Raw genomic sequence first — 17,880 nt, forward strand, 5'->3', positions numbered from 1 at the left:
CTCAACAGATGTCGATGTCTCTTTCCAAAAATCATGACCTGGTTACTCAGATAATTCACAGACTTTGTTGTGAGCTAAAACACAACTAATTTGATAATACATTATTAAGTTTAGGTTATTTTTTGACGAAAAAAGTCAAATTTCTCTGATCCCAGCTTCTTAAATGTGAATATTTTCTGCTTTCTTTACACCTATACAACAGTAATCTGACTATCTTTGGGTTGAGGATGTCGTCTTGGGCTTTGAGAAACAGTGATTGACATTTTTCACCATTTTATGACATTTTATAGACCAAAAAACTGATGTATTGGAAAGTTGGGAACGTTATTCGTCGAAACAGTGCACTCACTATAATATTTGAATCAACAAGGGAGCTACACATCTTAAATACCCTGCACACTGGATAGGGAAACATACTGTACTACAGTTTACACTTTATGAACTAAATCGTTAAAAAACACAACAAAACAAGACCTTTATTGATTTAGAAAGACTTGATGCTATCTCAGATGTCAAAGGAAGAACAGGAGGAGAAAATAAGTTACCTACTGACAGAGGTCTAAATGCAACTATTGATAAAAGGATTCTGGGTGCTTTGATGGAGCAACTGTGTCAGAAAGCCTCGTTACAGGAATTATTATTAAGAGAGATAAGGAGACAGCTCACACGTCTCATAAGCATCTGTGTGTAAATCGATACAGCAGCTGTACGGCTCTCTCTGTACGGTCCATCTCTGTATTTATCCATCCATTCATCACCTCTTTTCTCAACACTTCTTTGTATTTGTCACTGTCTGGCCTCCTCCACTCCACCCATGTCTTTCTCACCCTTGCTGTTACTTGTGTGTTTGATGGTGCATCATGAAATCTGCCGCCTCCACAGCTTGGCCTACACACAAAGACATCTTTTCAGTCCCAGACACAAAACTATTTGCTGATACCCAGCACCGAACACCTCGGTGCAACCTGCTTAAAAAAAAGTAGGAGACCTAATCAAGAAAACTCTTTCTCACGCCGGAGTGACGGCTGTGGGATGTCGGTGTGGCTTCACACTGCACCAGGTGATGCATTAACCCTCTGTGATTGGCTGCAGATATCAAATGAAACACCAAGGGAGGGAGGTTTTTACACATATCCGGATTTTGTGTGTTGTGACATGCCCTCGGTGCAGCCAGCTGAAAGTACAGACCTGTCACAGCCTGTCTTTCCGACACACTTCCCAAATGCACCTCATTCTCAAACACATTACTAAACAATGATGCACTAAGACAAAAGGCACATCACCACTCTCCCTCTTCAGGACAGCCCCCTCCCCTGGCGAGTGCACTTCAAAATCACTGTGCGGGGGAACTCGACAGTTCTACCTTGAATTACTTGTCTCATCTGCAAACCAAATTGAAGCCTACTTCACTTGTCTGTATCTTCCCCAGTGCCAGGGTTCAAAGGGAAACTCGGATCGTGCGCTCAATGGGATATTAAGTCCTATTAATACCGGGGGCCTGGCTGGCTTTTGGAAGGGCTGCTTTGTTCCCAAGGTTGGACTTCACTGATACCAGGGTGCCAACCAGACCCAGCGGCAGTGCCAAGGACCCGCGGTAATGTGTTGGCACTGAACTGCCAGAGACTGAGGCGAGACAGACGGCAGACGGGGTCTGGCGAAGGGAGAACTGAGGTCAGCTTTGACTGGTGTGTGAAGGACAGGAGAGACAAAGTGAGTCATGGCACTTAAAGGATATGACTCAAAGTGATATTTAACTGTGGCAGAACGTTTTCACTTTGTACCGCAGCTTTTACTTTTTCGGAGCACATTAAAAGTCAAACTGCGATGCTGATTTTCTCTGGGGTCCTGGAGTCACTGCCACTCATTCACTTTCATTTTGAAAAGCTAACTAACCCCCCTCTCCCCTTCATACTCAGGGCAAAGAGGATCTAATTACTATTACATTTTTCCCCCCTCTCAGGGTCACACTAATCGAGACATAATTTTGCACATATTGATTGTGAAAGCTGTGGGAATGGACTAGATGCAAAGAGTGGGAGGACAAACCTTGAGGCCACAGAATATAGAGATTGACTGCTGCTGATTTCCCATGACAAGCTGAGGTGTGAGTGCTGCAAACATCCGCTGAAAGTGATGTAATCTTTTCATTTAAATGTTTGCATGTTTACAGGTTTATCTGGTGTCTCTGATTGCTTGAGGATACAGCCTTTCATCTGAGATAAAAGCACACTATGTTCTGCTGTTAGGATTCTCTCAATCAAAACAACAACAAAAAATGGAGCAATGCCGTCATTGCAGTCAGTTTCTCCCTGCAAGGATTCCTTCAGTGTTGATTGTTCGGGAGGTTTTTACCGGGAGAATTATCTGCAGAGGTCTCTGTCTGTCTAAAACAAACCAGGTGATTTTAAACCAGTATAAACACTGAACAAAGCAGATTTATGCTGAAAATCAGTGTTTCTCCAATGCTGTCTGGCTGCTAGCCCAGCTCCTGCTAATGTGTGCTCACCTTTTGGTAAATTAAAATCCAGATGTTCAGAAGGTTTTTAATGGGAGCCGAATTATCCGCAGAGATCTATTTCTCTCCAAAACAAACAGACCCGGTGATTCAAAATACTACAAACAACGAATAAAGCCGTTTCATTTTAAAAATCAGTGTTTCTCTAATGTTGTTCTGCACAGCAGGGGCTGGAGCCAAGTTGCCACTGACGTTTGCTCAGCTTGTTTCTCTGATAACTGAAAATCCAGACATCTGATGACTTAAAATCCTTCACCTGGTTAAAATATATTACTAGATATGAAATGGAAAATGAAAATAAAAATGGTGCTTTAATCTGGATAAAAAGTCAATTTATGACCCTGACGCATGTGAAAAGGGGATATGACGCCATGGACAGCAGACAGAGACCATGGCCTTGATTAAAATGACAGATTTCTCTGGGTGGAAACACTGTTGGAAACATTTGGGATAATGTAAGCACTCAACAAAATATAAAACATTGGTGTGGTTGTTTTTAGACATATTAAAATCAGAAAAGTTACTTAGTGAATCTTTAAGCCCGGGGCCTGTTTCTATCAAACTAACAGAGAAATTTAGGATTTTAAAGATTGAAGAAAGTAAAAATGGTTTACTTTTACTGATACTCACAGATGTCAGAATAAAGGCTATTGATTTAATTTATTTTGACATAAAAATGCTGTTAAATCTACCTTGAATGTTTATCCGTAGTTCTCCAAAGTAAATCTTAAATCTGATTCTTTTTTCACCAGTCTTTGAGCACAACCTTCAAAGCGTGCCACATCGTATTTTATTCCTTATATTCCACTCCTTTTTTGCATTCCTAAGGGGCTCAGATAACACGACTATCATATATTGCTTGTCTGCATTTGTCACACTATTTTTTTCTAATACACATGCATCATACTCTCTTTAATGTTCTGGTCAAATTCCCTGTAGTTTCATCCCTACAACTCGGAAGCGACTTGTTGCCGCCATCACGTGCTGAAAGCTACTGGAACTGTCTGCAAACACATGTGTCTGCCTTGAATATACATGTGATTAATCATATGATCACTTAAGAGTTTCTCTTAAAGGTTCCTCCTGCACTTTACTGTCTGTACAAGTTACTCAATAAATGTCTTTGTCTCCACTTTATTGAAGATAAGTGAAGGGCGTATGTCGGCTGCTTGAAACAGTCCTCTATTGCAACCTTATATGTAATGTGTTACATTTTATGTGCACATACGTCTTGTCCATTTTCCTAGTATTTAACATAATGTTCTTATGTAGTCCTGAGAAAAAAAAACCAATTTCTTAATTTCACTGAAAACTGCAGTCCAGTCGTCCTTGGTTGGACTGGAGGCCTGCAGCTTTTTCTGTGCGATGACTTTCTTGCTCGTATTTCAAGGAGATATTTAACCTGCGCCATAAGTTTATCATGTATTTTGCTCCTGGTGTTATTCAACAGAAGAGCAATTAACTTCGATTCTAAAAATGTAAAGGAGCCACAAAAAATTTGAAGATACCCGACACTGCTTTAAGCATTCACTTGTTCCTCCAGAACCTTTGTATAAATCAATTTTAGAGTTCTTAGATAATTCAGAGGTGTGATTCTTGATAAATATGGGCCCTGCCCTATCAGCGCCTCAGGCTCTGCTTTGGGCCACTTGATTAATCAAAGACAGTTGCCAAACAAAAAGACATTTCCTCCTTATTATTGTTGTGTGTTAAAGACTTGCATGGGGCTGTTTTCTTAAGGCCTAGACACATCAAATCAACATTAAGGAACTAGTGTTGACAAAGGCCGACTGTTGCCTGCACTCCAACACACTGCAAAGACTATTGCAAATGGCCAACTAGCACATATGCTCTGCGCCCGCGTGAGAGGAAATAACTCTCCACACCAGCAGGTGGCAGTAGTCTGTAGTCGTCATTCAAAAAGGGAAACCTGAAATCCAACAGGACGGATTCAAGACACTAGTTAGCACATTAACAAGACAACCCGATGCGAACAATTACACAAACAACTTTGAACGAATCGTTTCTGCTAAAGAGCTCAATTGTAAAAAAATTTCACGACCTCACGCCCTATTGACTTTAGTCATTTGTTTACTTTCCTCATTTACATTTCTTTTCTCATGCACTGAGCTGAACCGTCCACTGGGTCCACCGCCAAAGGTGCTGAACACACCACAGTGTAGGGTGACAAACACTCAACAATGGTCCAACACTGGCTGATGGATGGATCATCGGCCTGGTGTGTCAAGTCTCTTAATTCCAGTCCCGCCTGTGTGTGGTCTACACCCACCCGTACCCACAAATATTCTGACCATGCATACACAATAGAAAGATGGTCAATAAATTAACCATGGGTTTTATCTTTTTGTCCTGAAATTCTAGAAAACACCTACAAAGTGAACATAACTTTAGACTAATAGTTAGATTTGATTACGTCTTTCAAGACAATTGGTTTCTTTATTTTAAGTATTGTCAGATTTTAATGTCAGAATATTGTTGCATTGTTTTTGTATTGTAATGCTGCTTTAATCTTCTTTTATTAACTTCATTTTTTGATTCCATCCTTTTGGTAAGCGCCAGCTAAATCCCCAGACCCACTCTTTATTTTTTTGACTGCCCGCTCCCGTGAGATTTGTGTTGGATCCCGCGGGACTCCAGTCCCAAGGCAGTCCTCTACTGTGTGTTACTGTTACCTGGAAACGGTGGAAGTCTGCAGGCTTGAAGTCATTCGGCGAGCATCCACACCAGTCGACGATGTGCTTATACTGGCACTTGCAGCCCAGTTTGCGATTCCAGTTGGTGATGCGCAGGTTGTTATCCACCATACTCTCACAGTGGGCACTGTTCTCCAGCACCGTGTGGAAGAACGACTGGAGGAACAGGAAAGGGTGACGAGAGGCAGAGGGGGTGGAGGAGGGAGCAGAGACAGAGAGACAAAATTTGAAAATTGTATACGTTTATTTTTTACACCATTTAATTCACAGAGAGGAAAGCGAGTAGCAGCAGAGATTGGAGATTCACAGTAGCTCATGATAAACATCCAATTTCCCCACAGAGATCATTCAGTTCTCATCCAATCCTTGTATACGGTTGGAAAGTCAGCCTTTACATCTCGCCTTCACTTTATGATTATATGTCTGCCTCCAATATCTTTTCTTCCTGCACATCTTACACAGTGATGAAAAGGAAAAGGTGTAAACTTTCTATATGCGATGCAGAGAAAGTATAAAAAGCTCAACTGTCAGTCGAAGCTTAAGAAACACTTGAACGTGTGAAGGAGGTGTGTGTGTGTGTGTGTGTGTGTGTGTGTGTGTGTGTTACCTCGGCTGGCAGCAGAGTGTAGGCGTAGAAGCGCTTCATGTTGGTGACTAGGTCGTCCTTGGAGTTGATGACATATTCGATGAACAAGCGGTTAAGCAGGAACCAGTCGGAGCCGCCATCCACCGAGATGCCTTCAGGGATCTTACGGTCGCCCAGCCTCCACATGTGGGTGTCACACTCAAAGAACAGACGGTCTAGACCCTGCTTACGGATAAACCTGGCGAGCACACATGAAGATATGGTGACACCACTGACTGCAGAATATGATTAAATACACCAAACAGTGAGGGCTGTTTATTTTTTGTGTGTTTACATGGCAGAAAATTAAAACTATAATACATGCACGTGAAAATTAGACTTTTAAAAACAACATTTACATAAAAACAAGCACTCTGTAGATTTTGTTTTACATTTAAAGGGTTTATAATCAGCAGCTCATTTGTATTTTCTTCCAGTTTTCTATTTACTTTCCGGTAAAATGGAAGTAGGTTGGACGTTTTTAATCAATCTCATGCCTGATTTTCGGACAAATCTTTTACTTTCTTAAGAATTGCAGGTAAATATAAAGGTAGGTTTTATAACAGAATATGATTATAAGTATCCTGTATGCTCAGGTTTGCTGGCTCTCCTCACAATTTCACAGACCTTTTCATTGGCATCTTCTTTACAAAGCTATTCTTGGCCCACTTCTAGCATACTTATGTGTGTGTTACAATTGACAATGGCTATGCTCTCTGTTCATAAAACAGGTCTTTTTGTCTGTACAGCAGGCGGGCATGTATGTATGCAGCTCCTTATATGTGGACTCTTCTGCAGAAGGACATGAAGTTGCACTCATTGGTTCCTCTTGGCCGTTTCAAAGCACTGTTGCAGGATTTTTGAACACAATCTTCTATATGCCGATGTCACGGTGTGTCTTAGCTGGTCTTTGTAATCATGTGTAGTTGCCGTTATTTGCGTTTTTATGGTTCATTTCTAGTATATATTAACATGCTTTTTGGCTTTTCTTTGTGGTAATCTTATTTTGTGTTTTATATTGCTTGTTTTAGAACTGCACATTTTTATTCTGTATGTTTGTTCTATGTTGTGTGTCTGTAACTTATGGTGCTGCCTGTCTGCCTGTCTCGGGCCAGGACACTCTTGAAAAGGAGATTTTTATCCTCAAGAGTTTTTTTTTTTAGTTAAATAAAGGTTAAATAAAGAAAAAAAAGAGTGAGCTATGTTCATATATATTTTGCCAACAGGCCAGTGCAAGTATAAAGTATAAAGACACCATTAGGTTCAGTGGTAGGTTTTAAGTTTTGTAACATTAGAAATGTGGATTTTCACACAGAGGAGATCATTTCGACAAAAAGATGGATAAATGAAACCCTTTAAATTCAAATTTCAGACTATTAAATGACTTTTAAACCCTAATATTTTAAAAGTTGCTTTAAGGAGCTGCAGACACACTGTCTGAAGAGATGAGCTGAAAAAGAGTAGAGTGAAAATATGCTCAGGCGGACACAGCTGAACTGCTACAACAATAATCAATCAATAATGTATATCTTATCATATCTTATAATTAGTTTAGTATTACAATAGTTGTGTGTCCAAACATCACTTTCCCCTGGCATAATTTGTCTCTCATCCTTTGCCTTAAACGACTTGAGAAATGTGTTGTTTGCACTTGTCACTCTGCACTTTTATCAGCAACAAGAAGAGTGACACCCTGCATACATAATGGATGGTGTTACTCCTGTGAAGGTATCGAGTGTTAGATAGAGGGAGTCAAATTCAGGTCGACCAGGTCGGATTGCTCCCTCTGTTACCTGAACGGTGTTGATGTATTGACCTTGTGGCTCGCAGGCACAGATGACATTTTAGAAATACACTCATGCATTTTTCAATTAGTTTCAAGCCATCCACGCATATGCATATAGCGCTGGATTACCGAGATCGTTATTGTTGTTAAAAACTGAAGTAAATCAGGAACAAAACAGCTTCACTCTCATCAAACAGCACTGGATAAAATACTGTGACTGCAAATAGAAAAAGGTACTGCTGAGTCACGCTGACTCATGCATACATGCTGGCTGTTTTTTATTTTTTACGTGTTTCGGGGGTATTTTTGCCCACAGTGTTGAGTGATGACTGGTTTGTCGCGGGGGTGTGATGAGGCAGAAAGTAGAGGGCGGCAGCAGAAAAGGGCGTTCTGGCAGCGACCTCGCTAGCTCACCCCACCAAGAAGGTTAATTAATGAAGCCGCAGATGGGAGCTAATTGTATTATGATTCAGTGACCACGCCGTGCTGGCAGGAGTGCACTGCGTGTGTGCTTAGGTGCTGCTGTGTGTGAGTAAGAGAGACAAACACAGAGAACCGGTCTGTGAACAGGAGAAGGGTTGGGAGTGTTGTGGGGAGATTAAAATGAAGTTTGAAAATTTGCATCTCACCTGGCGTTGTCCCTGCCGTGGGACTTGATGAAGTTCATGTCTCTGTATTTGGACAGGAAGGCTACCAGCTGGTTATTGGTCCTGAAATAGAAGAAGATGACTTACTCTTGACTGGGAAACATATGGAGAGAGCAGGGTGGAACATTGGTTTTGACAAACAGCACATGTCAGAGTTACAGTGTGAGTTTTGGAGGACGGTAATGCAAATGAATCCATTTCTTACTGAATGCTTTAATATAAGAATAGTTCGAGTTCTAACCCTCTGCCCCAATGGTTCAATTATCTTTTTTTATATGCTAAATACATGTAAAAATAAACAAAATATAACATGAAATTTCTTCTACTTTTGATGACTCATCCTGAACTCCAGGGTGTGTACAGAAATGTATTCAATCAAATGTGATTTAGGGGCCACTAGCTTATATTCCCCATCACATAAACCCACCCTTGACTGTTAACTCAGGGTGTGAAGCAGAGCAATAACATGGGTAAGCAGTGTGTGTTTGGATCTCAGTCCACAAACTGTCTAAAACCTCTTTCTCACTGGACAAAAAAAAAACATCTGACTTTTGTCTTTGGTTACAATCTAAATTCACTCCCTGGACAAATGATTCTGCAGTAGTAATGGGTGTTTATTGGCTCCAGCTCTGATCGGCAGAGATAGCAATATGAGACCCAGGTGGACACACTAATTTTCGCTCCTTTCGCCGCTGTCAATAAAATGTGATCAAATCAAACCCAGAGAGTCCTTAGGAATTAGATTAGCAGAGTTTTTGAGTGTGACAATCTTGATACAGAATAATTAAGGACTGCTCCAAACTCTATGTCTGAACACATAAAATACTCTGCTTGGATATAACATGTGTCTGAAATAGTTTTTCCACAACACAGTTCAATTAAAGCTGGGGTAGTTTTATAATGGCGTCATTGAGCAAAAATCCCCAAATAAACTTTGATAATTCAAGTGGTCTGAGAGACAACTACGCTTCTGCACTTCCTCTCATTTCTGGTTTTAAACTTTGACCCCTCACAGATCAGTTTAGAGAGAAGCTGTTCCTATTGGCTGGTCTAAAAAAGCAGAAGCGCAAGCTCATCCCATTGTTGAAAGCCTAATTCAGTGGCAGAAAATCTTGCAGAGAAAGTTGCTATTCCAGTATTGGCAACAACTGTCTACACTGCAGAGCAACCCAGAAAAGGAAGATGGACTTATAAAAAAAGAGAGTCTGACAATAAAAGAAACAAAACACATTATTGGTGAAGTGTTCCAGAGATGGATAGAAAATGTTGCTAATAGTTAGCCTTCTGCTAACAGGAGTCAAAGCTTTGTGCCTACAACTTCAAGTTCATGTTTATGTGACTAATATTAACTAGAGCCCAGATAGTGTGTCCTCCGCCTACAGACCACCTCTTCAGAAGGAGAGGCAACAGCTACAGAGACAAACTCCAAGTCAGCCTCAGCAGAAACCTGAGTCCAACCAGCGCAAACCCCAGCTCTGAGAGACCAGACATCCCCGACTTCCCGCTGGATCAGGAAACTTTCTGTTGCTGCTGTTACACAGGTTAGACCCAGCACTGCAGTTGGCCACCAGCCCACTGTGACACCTGGTGCTGGGGGGTTTGGGCTGGCTAAATTTGAGCTGCTACAGCCACTGACTGAAGGTCGATCTCAAGAGCTACTGCCTGCTCTCCTCCCAGTGAAGCAGTCCACAGGGTTGGGGTGCGAGGCTTTAACTATCAAAAAATCTCTTTAAACTACATTCCATCTCTCTCATCAGATAATTCAAAAATCTATGAATATGTAAATAATTTTTGTTTCAAAAGACACAGGATGTCTTCCACTTCACTTTCATGTCTATTCTCAGAGTACATACACTGGAGACTTCAATTTCCCACATCACAATTCACATACAGTTGCACACTGGACCGGGATTGGCTCCAAACAAGTAGTGATGTAACAAATGATGCTGGTACATCTGCTTATTAAAGTCAGATTTTCTGTGAGCATAGAGAAACTCTCCTCCTGCAGCAGGTGAATGTGAAAACAAACTCAGCACATACATCATTCTGCACACTGAAGCTTAAACATCACAGTGATGCAACAATAAGAAAAGCACATTTCTGAGGGAAGACGGGGCTTTAATGTTACATAGGAGTACTTCAGTTTGGGGCTTTAAGTCACAATTAAAGACCTCGGCTGTTGTCAGTGTCAGCACCTCGGTCCTTTCACGCCACTAAAACTATTTAGGATTATACAAAAGATTGTGCTATCCATGATTTTGATGAATGACTTCCTGCTGCTCTTACATTATAGCGCAGTCTACTCCTTCATACACAGGCCAGACAGGCTAAAAGCTTTGCTCTGCAGGCTATGCCACAGTCAATGGCTCTAACATTTCATCTGTGGTGGAGCTTTTCATGATGGCTTGGCTTGCCTTTCTAAAAGAGCAGCGAGGCTCTGGTAAAAAGCTCAAGGATCATTGGGGGGAGGGACAAGCGCATATTAATGTCATTTTCTCTTCAAGGAGCAATTTCACAGCCTGGGGGGCTTATCTTAGGAGGTCCTGAGCCATAAAGCCTAACTGATGATGTGCTGCACAGACACATGCACCCTTCTCTGTCTCTACTTCCCACACACACACATACACGCTGTGTATCTGCTAGTATGCACACCGACAATGCGATATACATGCACAGGGACACACAAATGCTTGTAGGCACGCAGCCACGCACACACACAGAGCGAGGGGAATTCATGTCAAGCTCCAGATTTGCCACCTGAGTGGTCACCCCGTCCACTGGGTCTAGTTTGCTTACTGTCAGCCCTGTGGCTGCTCTGTCTCACAGTAGGTATTCACACGCACACATTACTGTAACACACACACACACACACACACACACACACACACACTGCTGTGATTTCAGCCCCACCTGGTACTGACAAAATGTGCACATTTTTAATATTATAGCCAAATTAACTTCATCATCATGCCACTGTTTTACTTCCATGGTCTTTCTGTTAAATTAATAATGTTTGCCTTGGTCTAACAAAGATTTTACATGCATATATAATGCCAGATGGGAATAGTTGCAGGTTACAACTTTTAACAACACTTACAGGTCCAGTGTGTAGGAGTTAGGGGGATATATTTGCAGACTTGTAATATAATATAATAAGTAGCCTTTGCTTTCTTTAGTGTATAATAGGGCTGCCCCCTAATAGTCGACTGAACGTTAGTCGAGCAGAACGGTCATTATTCAGCAAGATTTCATGTCATTTATAAAAACCATGAAACTCCACCCTGCTGAGAGGCCACGCTCAGCAGTCAGACAGGAGTCAGGTTAATTTCCAGGGCTGGTACCTGTGGTTATTCCACAGGCTAGTTAATAACATGTCGGGCAGGAAATCCAAAGTGTGGGATCATTTTGAGAAGGTGAAGGATGAACCCAAGGTGATATGTAAACTCATCTTCATTGGTCGACTACAAACATGACGTATCATCTGAAACATGGAAGTAGCTACATGCCCATTAGCCCACAGCGTCATTAACAGGCGGCTCGCTCAGTGTGTGACGTGCACTTGTAGATAAAATATAGGCCTATATTAATGAAGGTTCATTAGTACGGTTTTGTATTTCTCTGTAATGTAGCACAGTGTTAACAATGTTACTGATACTATTCTTTCTCACACCTTCAACTCAAACCATTGTGTTGCCCCGCCCAAAATATGTAATTTAATAATCAAATCATTATCGTAAACATGTGGGCGACTAGTCAACTAATGGCCCTAAATGACAACTTTTAGTGGACTAGGAAAATTCTTGGGCAGGGGCAGCCCTAGTGTATAAACACCTGAAAATAAGAATGGTTGCATTATTGTTACCATAGAAGGAGCTGTTTATATCTACACAGGGAGCAGGCCCTTGTTTATAGAGATCTCCAGATCACCGCCATGGTTCTACAGTAGCCCAAACGGAAAAACCAAATTGGCTCTAGATAGGGCCATTTGCATTTTCACATCAGCTACCATAGTAAGCAGCCCCTCTGTGATGAGAGCGTCAGAAAAACAGATTTTTTTTAAACATGAAACTGCTTTATTCAATGTTTTAATCACTGGGTTTCTTTTGGAGAGGAAAAATCCACTGCGGATAATTCAGCTTCATGTAAAAACCTCCTGAACATTGAACACCAAAGGAATCCTAACCAGGAGAAGTTTTATCTGGTTGCAATCTGCAATCATCAGCGCTACATGACACTAAATGCCCCTAAATCTTACACACGGTTCCTTTCTGAGAGATGAATCATACATCCACCTTTGTCCCAGAAACACCCACGAAAAGTTCTGTAACTTAATTTCAATCTGATAGGTTTTCAAAAAGTCTTTAAAATTACATTTTCAAGCAAGTTGTCTTACTTCTAATGGTTTATGAAGGTTGTTTGCTACAACAGAAAATGACACTTATGGCACAAAGCTTAAATGTGAAATACAACTTTTCCTGAGATGACAAAGTGAAAGAGATTAGAAGGCACGACGCCTGCAGCCAGTCATTGTCTCACAAAGCTCAGACTTCTTAAAAGCTGCTGTAAACTCTATGAAAGGGGCTTTAAAGAAAAAAAGAGGTAAAGGCAAGGAGACTGTGTAGATAAAAGCTGGGAAAGAGGGTTGTACTCTGACAAAGCAAGCGTGTAACTCATCCTCTGGCCTCTCTGGACACACACACACACACACACACACACACACACACACACGCACGCACACATAGTATATCTCCCCCTGGACACACAGCCCCTCTGCTGGTGTGAGGGGCTTGGGTTTGCCTTTGAGAGCCATCCATGCGGCAGGACAGACATTATCAGGGAATTAGAGGGGAAATAATGCTTGTCTCCAGTCCTACTGATAACAACAGCAGCAGTCAGGGCAGCGCGGGGCAGGGGTTCACCCCCCTCTCCTTTAGTGCCTACACCTGCGCAGTTTGGACAGAATGGAAATACGAGTGCCATTTGGAAAGTCTGTCAGAGAAACTACTGTAAAATAATGGGCTTACCTCAAAATAAAAAAACAAAAAGTATGTTCCTCTTATCTGTAGTGCTATATCAATCTGAATTGTTTTGGTGTGAGCTGCTGAGTGTTGGAAATATCGGCTGATGTCTGCCCTTTCTCCAATATAATGGAACTCGACGGCACTCGGCTTGTGGTGCTCAAAGTGCCAAAAAAATACATTTGAAAAACTCAACAGCAATGTGTCTTTCCAAAAATCATGACCAGGTTACAACAAGGTCTGTGAATGATTCCACAGACCTTGTTGTGAGCCGTTTTATGTAGGAACTATTTTCTTTCTACCAGGATTCCCACACATTTTTACAAAAAAATTATATAAAACGTTTCCATAATAATTTGACTCCATTTCCATGACTTTATTTAAGTGGTTTAAAACTGGTAGGCCTTTAAAGTGATACAGTCATACATTATTAAACACGCCCTTCCCATGCATTTATGGATAAAAAAACTGCTAGCACTAGCTAATTTTACTCACTTGTTCCCCACAAGCAAGGAAAGTCCCCACTGCTAACTAGCTGCATATGTTGATGGACCATACTGGCACGTACTGGTACTTCTCAAAACGTCAAGGCCACACTTTTTGGGGTATAAAAAACGTAGATCTCAAAACAATTTTACGTGTGTTCGGATTATTATTTGATAAGTCTGTATGCATTTATTTCTTGTTCAACAAATATTTGCTTTAGGGACATGTCTTACAGTTGTTTTGAGACCTTGTCTGAACTTGAGCGTATATGCTACTTTAACAAATTAAGGCTGACTGCAGTAATGTCCCGTCAGTCTTACCCCATTCAAGTAGATGAAAGACCCAATATGGTGACTTGATATTGCTTATCCAGACTTTATGTGTATAGAAGTCCAGATCATGATACCTGATGATTCAATCAAATATGTCATTTTGACTCAATCACCAGGTATTGTAAGGTTACATGTTGTCAGTAGACCACCAGCCAGTTTGATCTATGGGCTGAGAATGAGTTTGAGACAATGCTGATTACATCACTGTACTGCGGCAGCCTCCTGCACAAGCTTACGTTAGCTATCCATCAGTAGCCTAGTAACTGTCACCAGCATCATTTTGAGATTTACCACACTGAGACTGAATATTCACGGATCTAATGAGCCTCAGATCTCAGTGTTAACTTTGGTTATCCTGCTACGCAACAGCTTTTCGGCATTTTTCTGCTTTTGTCTGATGAGTTAGCACATTTGTTTCCCCAAAAAGGGGGTGCAGCCTTAGCAATGGCACAATGCCGGTACGGTCTATATGTATCACGTATTACTAGTGATGTTTCAATAGTCACACAGCGCAGCACTAGATTTTAAACAAGTACTATAAGGAACTTCTTTTGTGTAACGTTAGCAAAGTATATTCACAACTAGGGATGGGCAACACAAGTAAAAACACTATTCGAAAATCGTGGCAACTATTCGACAATTTTTCGAATAATCGCCCCCCCCCCCCCCCCCCGAAATAAAACGACTATTCGAAATTCGAAAATCGTGACCCATCCCTACTCACAACTTTCCCAAAAACCATTTAAAGGCCTGGACACAATTTTTTTTGGGCCGTAACATTCACAGAATTTGATGACCGTGGGAACCCTGTTCTACTGCACTACACCCGCCAACTGTATCACCGTGCAGAAGCTAATCTTATTGTGAACAAGAGGCTCGTGCTCATGACAGCCGAGATGTAAACATTAATGTCGCCCTCCTCAGCTGGCTGTAACGTTAGCTAGTTCAGTGGTGCTAGGTCAGCTAGCAGTAGATGCACGCTTACTTCTGTGTGGTGATACGGTTGGCGGGTGTAGTTTGGTAGAAAGAAAACAGTTCCTACATGAAACTGCTCACAACAAGGTCTGGATTGTCTTGAGTAACTGAGTCATGATTTCTGGGAAGACACATTGCCGTTTAGTTCTTCAAATATATTTTTTGTCACTTTGAGCACCACAAGCCGAGTGCCATCTAGTTACATTATATCGGACAGAGGGCAGACAATTTTAGGGCTGATATCTGCAACACTCAGCACCTCACACTTACATTAACTAGACTGATAAATAGCACTACAGGTAAGAGGACAAATGGACACAGGTCCTCAATCTGGTGTGGGGACAGTGGGTTTCTGAAGCCATTCGACCATCCAACACGCAGTTGTGATGAAGCACGCTGGCAGCTTAACACATGGTTGCATTTGCAGCCTGGCAGAAGTGAGGCATCTGCTTATTCCAACTTGTTTTTCTGCGCTGTAGTGTGCTATAGTAAGTCCATAATGATAATGTAATGCTGAGGTGTTTATTTCGGAGGGAGAATGTCTCTTTCCGACTGATCTCGCTCCCAAAGAAATCAGAAAGGATTATCAGCGACAAACCAGCTGAATGGGTTTCAGTTTCTTGCTTGAGGACACTCGAGTTTGCACGGATGCTCCCTCTCCCAGGGGTCTGAACCCAGGCCTGCCACTCAAAAGGCCATTTGCAAGTTCAACTCAGTAAATATGCAGTGCGCAGACTTGGTCAAATCCAAGCTGTGGTTACAAATGCACTTGCTGAGCAAAGATACAAGTGTGCCATTTACATATTTCCATATTGCATTGGATCCAAAACATGCAGTTCCCTCTTGTTCCCCTACCCTAACTGCTTATTCTCGCTCCCTCGCCTCTCCCTGTCATTTCTGCCTCTCGGCTCCCTCTTTCGCTCCATCAATCGTTTCGTTTCCCAACAGATGGGACTTAAAACCTCCACTGTCAGCCCTTTTCTCAACAACATCACCCTCATGCAAATGAGGAGGCAAAAGACGGGAAGAAAACAGTGTCCCGGTGCACGCACTCGCAAATACCTTTAATCATGCACTTGAAGACAGACAGACAGGAGCACAGACAGGATGAATATGCACATAAGTACACAAACACACTGAACTATGCGGATGGCAAGACATAAACTCAGGCATGCACACACTAATGCAGAAACACAAACACCCATACATGGACAAACAGACAGCATGTCAGCAGCGTTCACGGATGTATTAAAAAAAGCTCAAACACAACGAGACTGAAGCCGTCAATGTACAAAACGCACATTTGCCTCTGCATATTGGCTCCAGCTGTGAAGACATCAGATCCAGCTTCTTTTTACCCAGTGGCCATTAAAGCTTGTCTAAATTCAACTGGTGGACATCTGGCTGCGCACAAGAGATAACTCTCTCCTTAATAGGAGGATTTTAATTGGCTGCTGCAGAGCTACATCAAAAACCCAGCAGACCCTGAACTCCCAGAAGGACTATAAACTCACATAAAAAGTACAAGTCACAAATTTTTTCCTCCAATAGGCTATTTCCATGACTTCATGTCCAGTTCACGTTCACTCTGTGGCTTTAATTACCTTTTACAGCCTCTTAGAAGGGATGTGTTGGGGTGGAGAGATGACTTTCGAACTGTACAGTACACAACAGGCCTAGAAAAGTCAATAGGTATTGACCCTGAGCAATTAAATCGTAATCAGTTCACCATGTAACCCACTCAATGGAGTGCAAGCGAGGAAGCGTGGACTTGGAAGAGAAGGTGTGAACGAAAAGCAGAGGTTCTACTTCATTGATCTGTTTGGTTTGGAGTGAGTCTTTACTTAAAGCTCACAGTTAACCGCAGGAGCCCAGACCAGTGTGTGTGTTGAATTTCTTCCATATTGGCTGAGAGCAGTCCACTATTGTTGTGCGCGGCTGGTGACCACCTTTGTCACCTGCATTACTGTAAAAGCTTGCTGCTACACCTTGCTTCATTTCCTTACTGGACAACTCTTAAAGAAATTACCTGACTGCCTCCCCCTCAGGCCTCCACTTCTCACCTTTACTGAACTGCTCTAGCTGAGAGATCCATCTTTGTTACCTGATGGGGTAGTCGGCAGCACTGAGGTTGATGAAGAAATCCCAGCTCCAGTCCCTCATGGCCAGCAGGTCAGTCATACTGCGAAGATACATGGTCAGCAGACTGGCACCACCCCAGATGGTGGCCATGCGCCAAGGTGTGACCCTCACATTCGGATACTGGGCAGCCAAGGCGTGCACCTGCCTATGCAGGTAGTTAGAGCGCTGAAACAAATGAAACACCCTGATTAATATTGTGTGTGATTAAATGTCACAAGTTAAAGACTCCCTCCTGTGAAACTAAGTTTTTAACATTGTGAACATTGCCATATGGTTATCTGGTCTGTGCACACGGCATCTATTGCAGGTCTGTTCATCCTGAAAGAGGGATCCCTCCTCAGTAGCTTTTCCATGGCTTTTTAAAGGGGGATTTTTTCCTTATCCACTGTGAGGGTTCAAAGGACAGAGGGATGTTGTATGCTGTAAAGCCCTCCGAGGCAAACTGTGATCCGTGATATTGGGCTTTATAAATAAAACTGAATTGAAATTGAATATGGTGTTTTTTAAATGCTACAAGACATACAAGCAAAATGAGTAGTCAACGCCATGGCGGAGCATTTCCACCATGGAAATGCAGTTCAACACTGGTGGTTACATGATGGTTTCTCATTCGGAATTAAATTAATCTGAATGAAATCAT

General features: G+C 41.9%; 1 protein-coding gene across 1 annotated transcript in view; it reads right to left on the reverse strand.

Moving 5' to 3' along the window:
* Positions 1 to 17,880, reverse strand: part of xylt1 (xylosyltransferase I) — a 126,343-nt gene that overhangs the window by 29,482 nt on the left and 78,981 nt on the right. The window contains exons 4-7 of the mRNA XM_033624657.2: positions 17,203 to 17,405; positions 8,270 to 8,350; positions 5,837 to 6,053; positions 5,209 to 5,385 (exon numbers count right to left, since the gene is read on the reverse strand). Of these exons, the coding sequence (XP_033480548.2) occupies positions 5,209 to 5,385; positions 5,837 to 6,053; positions 8,270 to 8,350; positions 17,203 to 17,405 (678 nt within the window). The remainder of the gene's footprint in view (positions 1 to 5,208; positions 5,386 to 5,836; positions 6,054 to 8,269; positions 8,351 to 17,202; positions 17,406 to 17,880) is intronic.

This window comes from Epinephelus lanceolatus, chromosome 3, assembly GCF_041903045.1.
Source record: "Epinephelus lanceolatus isolate andai-2023 chromosome 3, ASM4190304v1, whole genome shotgun sequence".
NCBI classification, from domain to species: Eukaryota; Metazoa; Chordata; class Actinopteri; order Perciformes; family Serranidae; genus Epinephelus; species Epinephelus lanceolatus.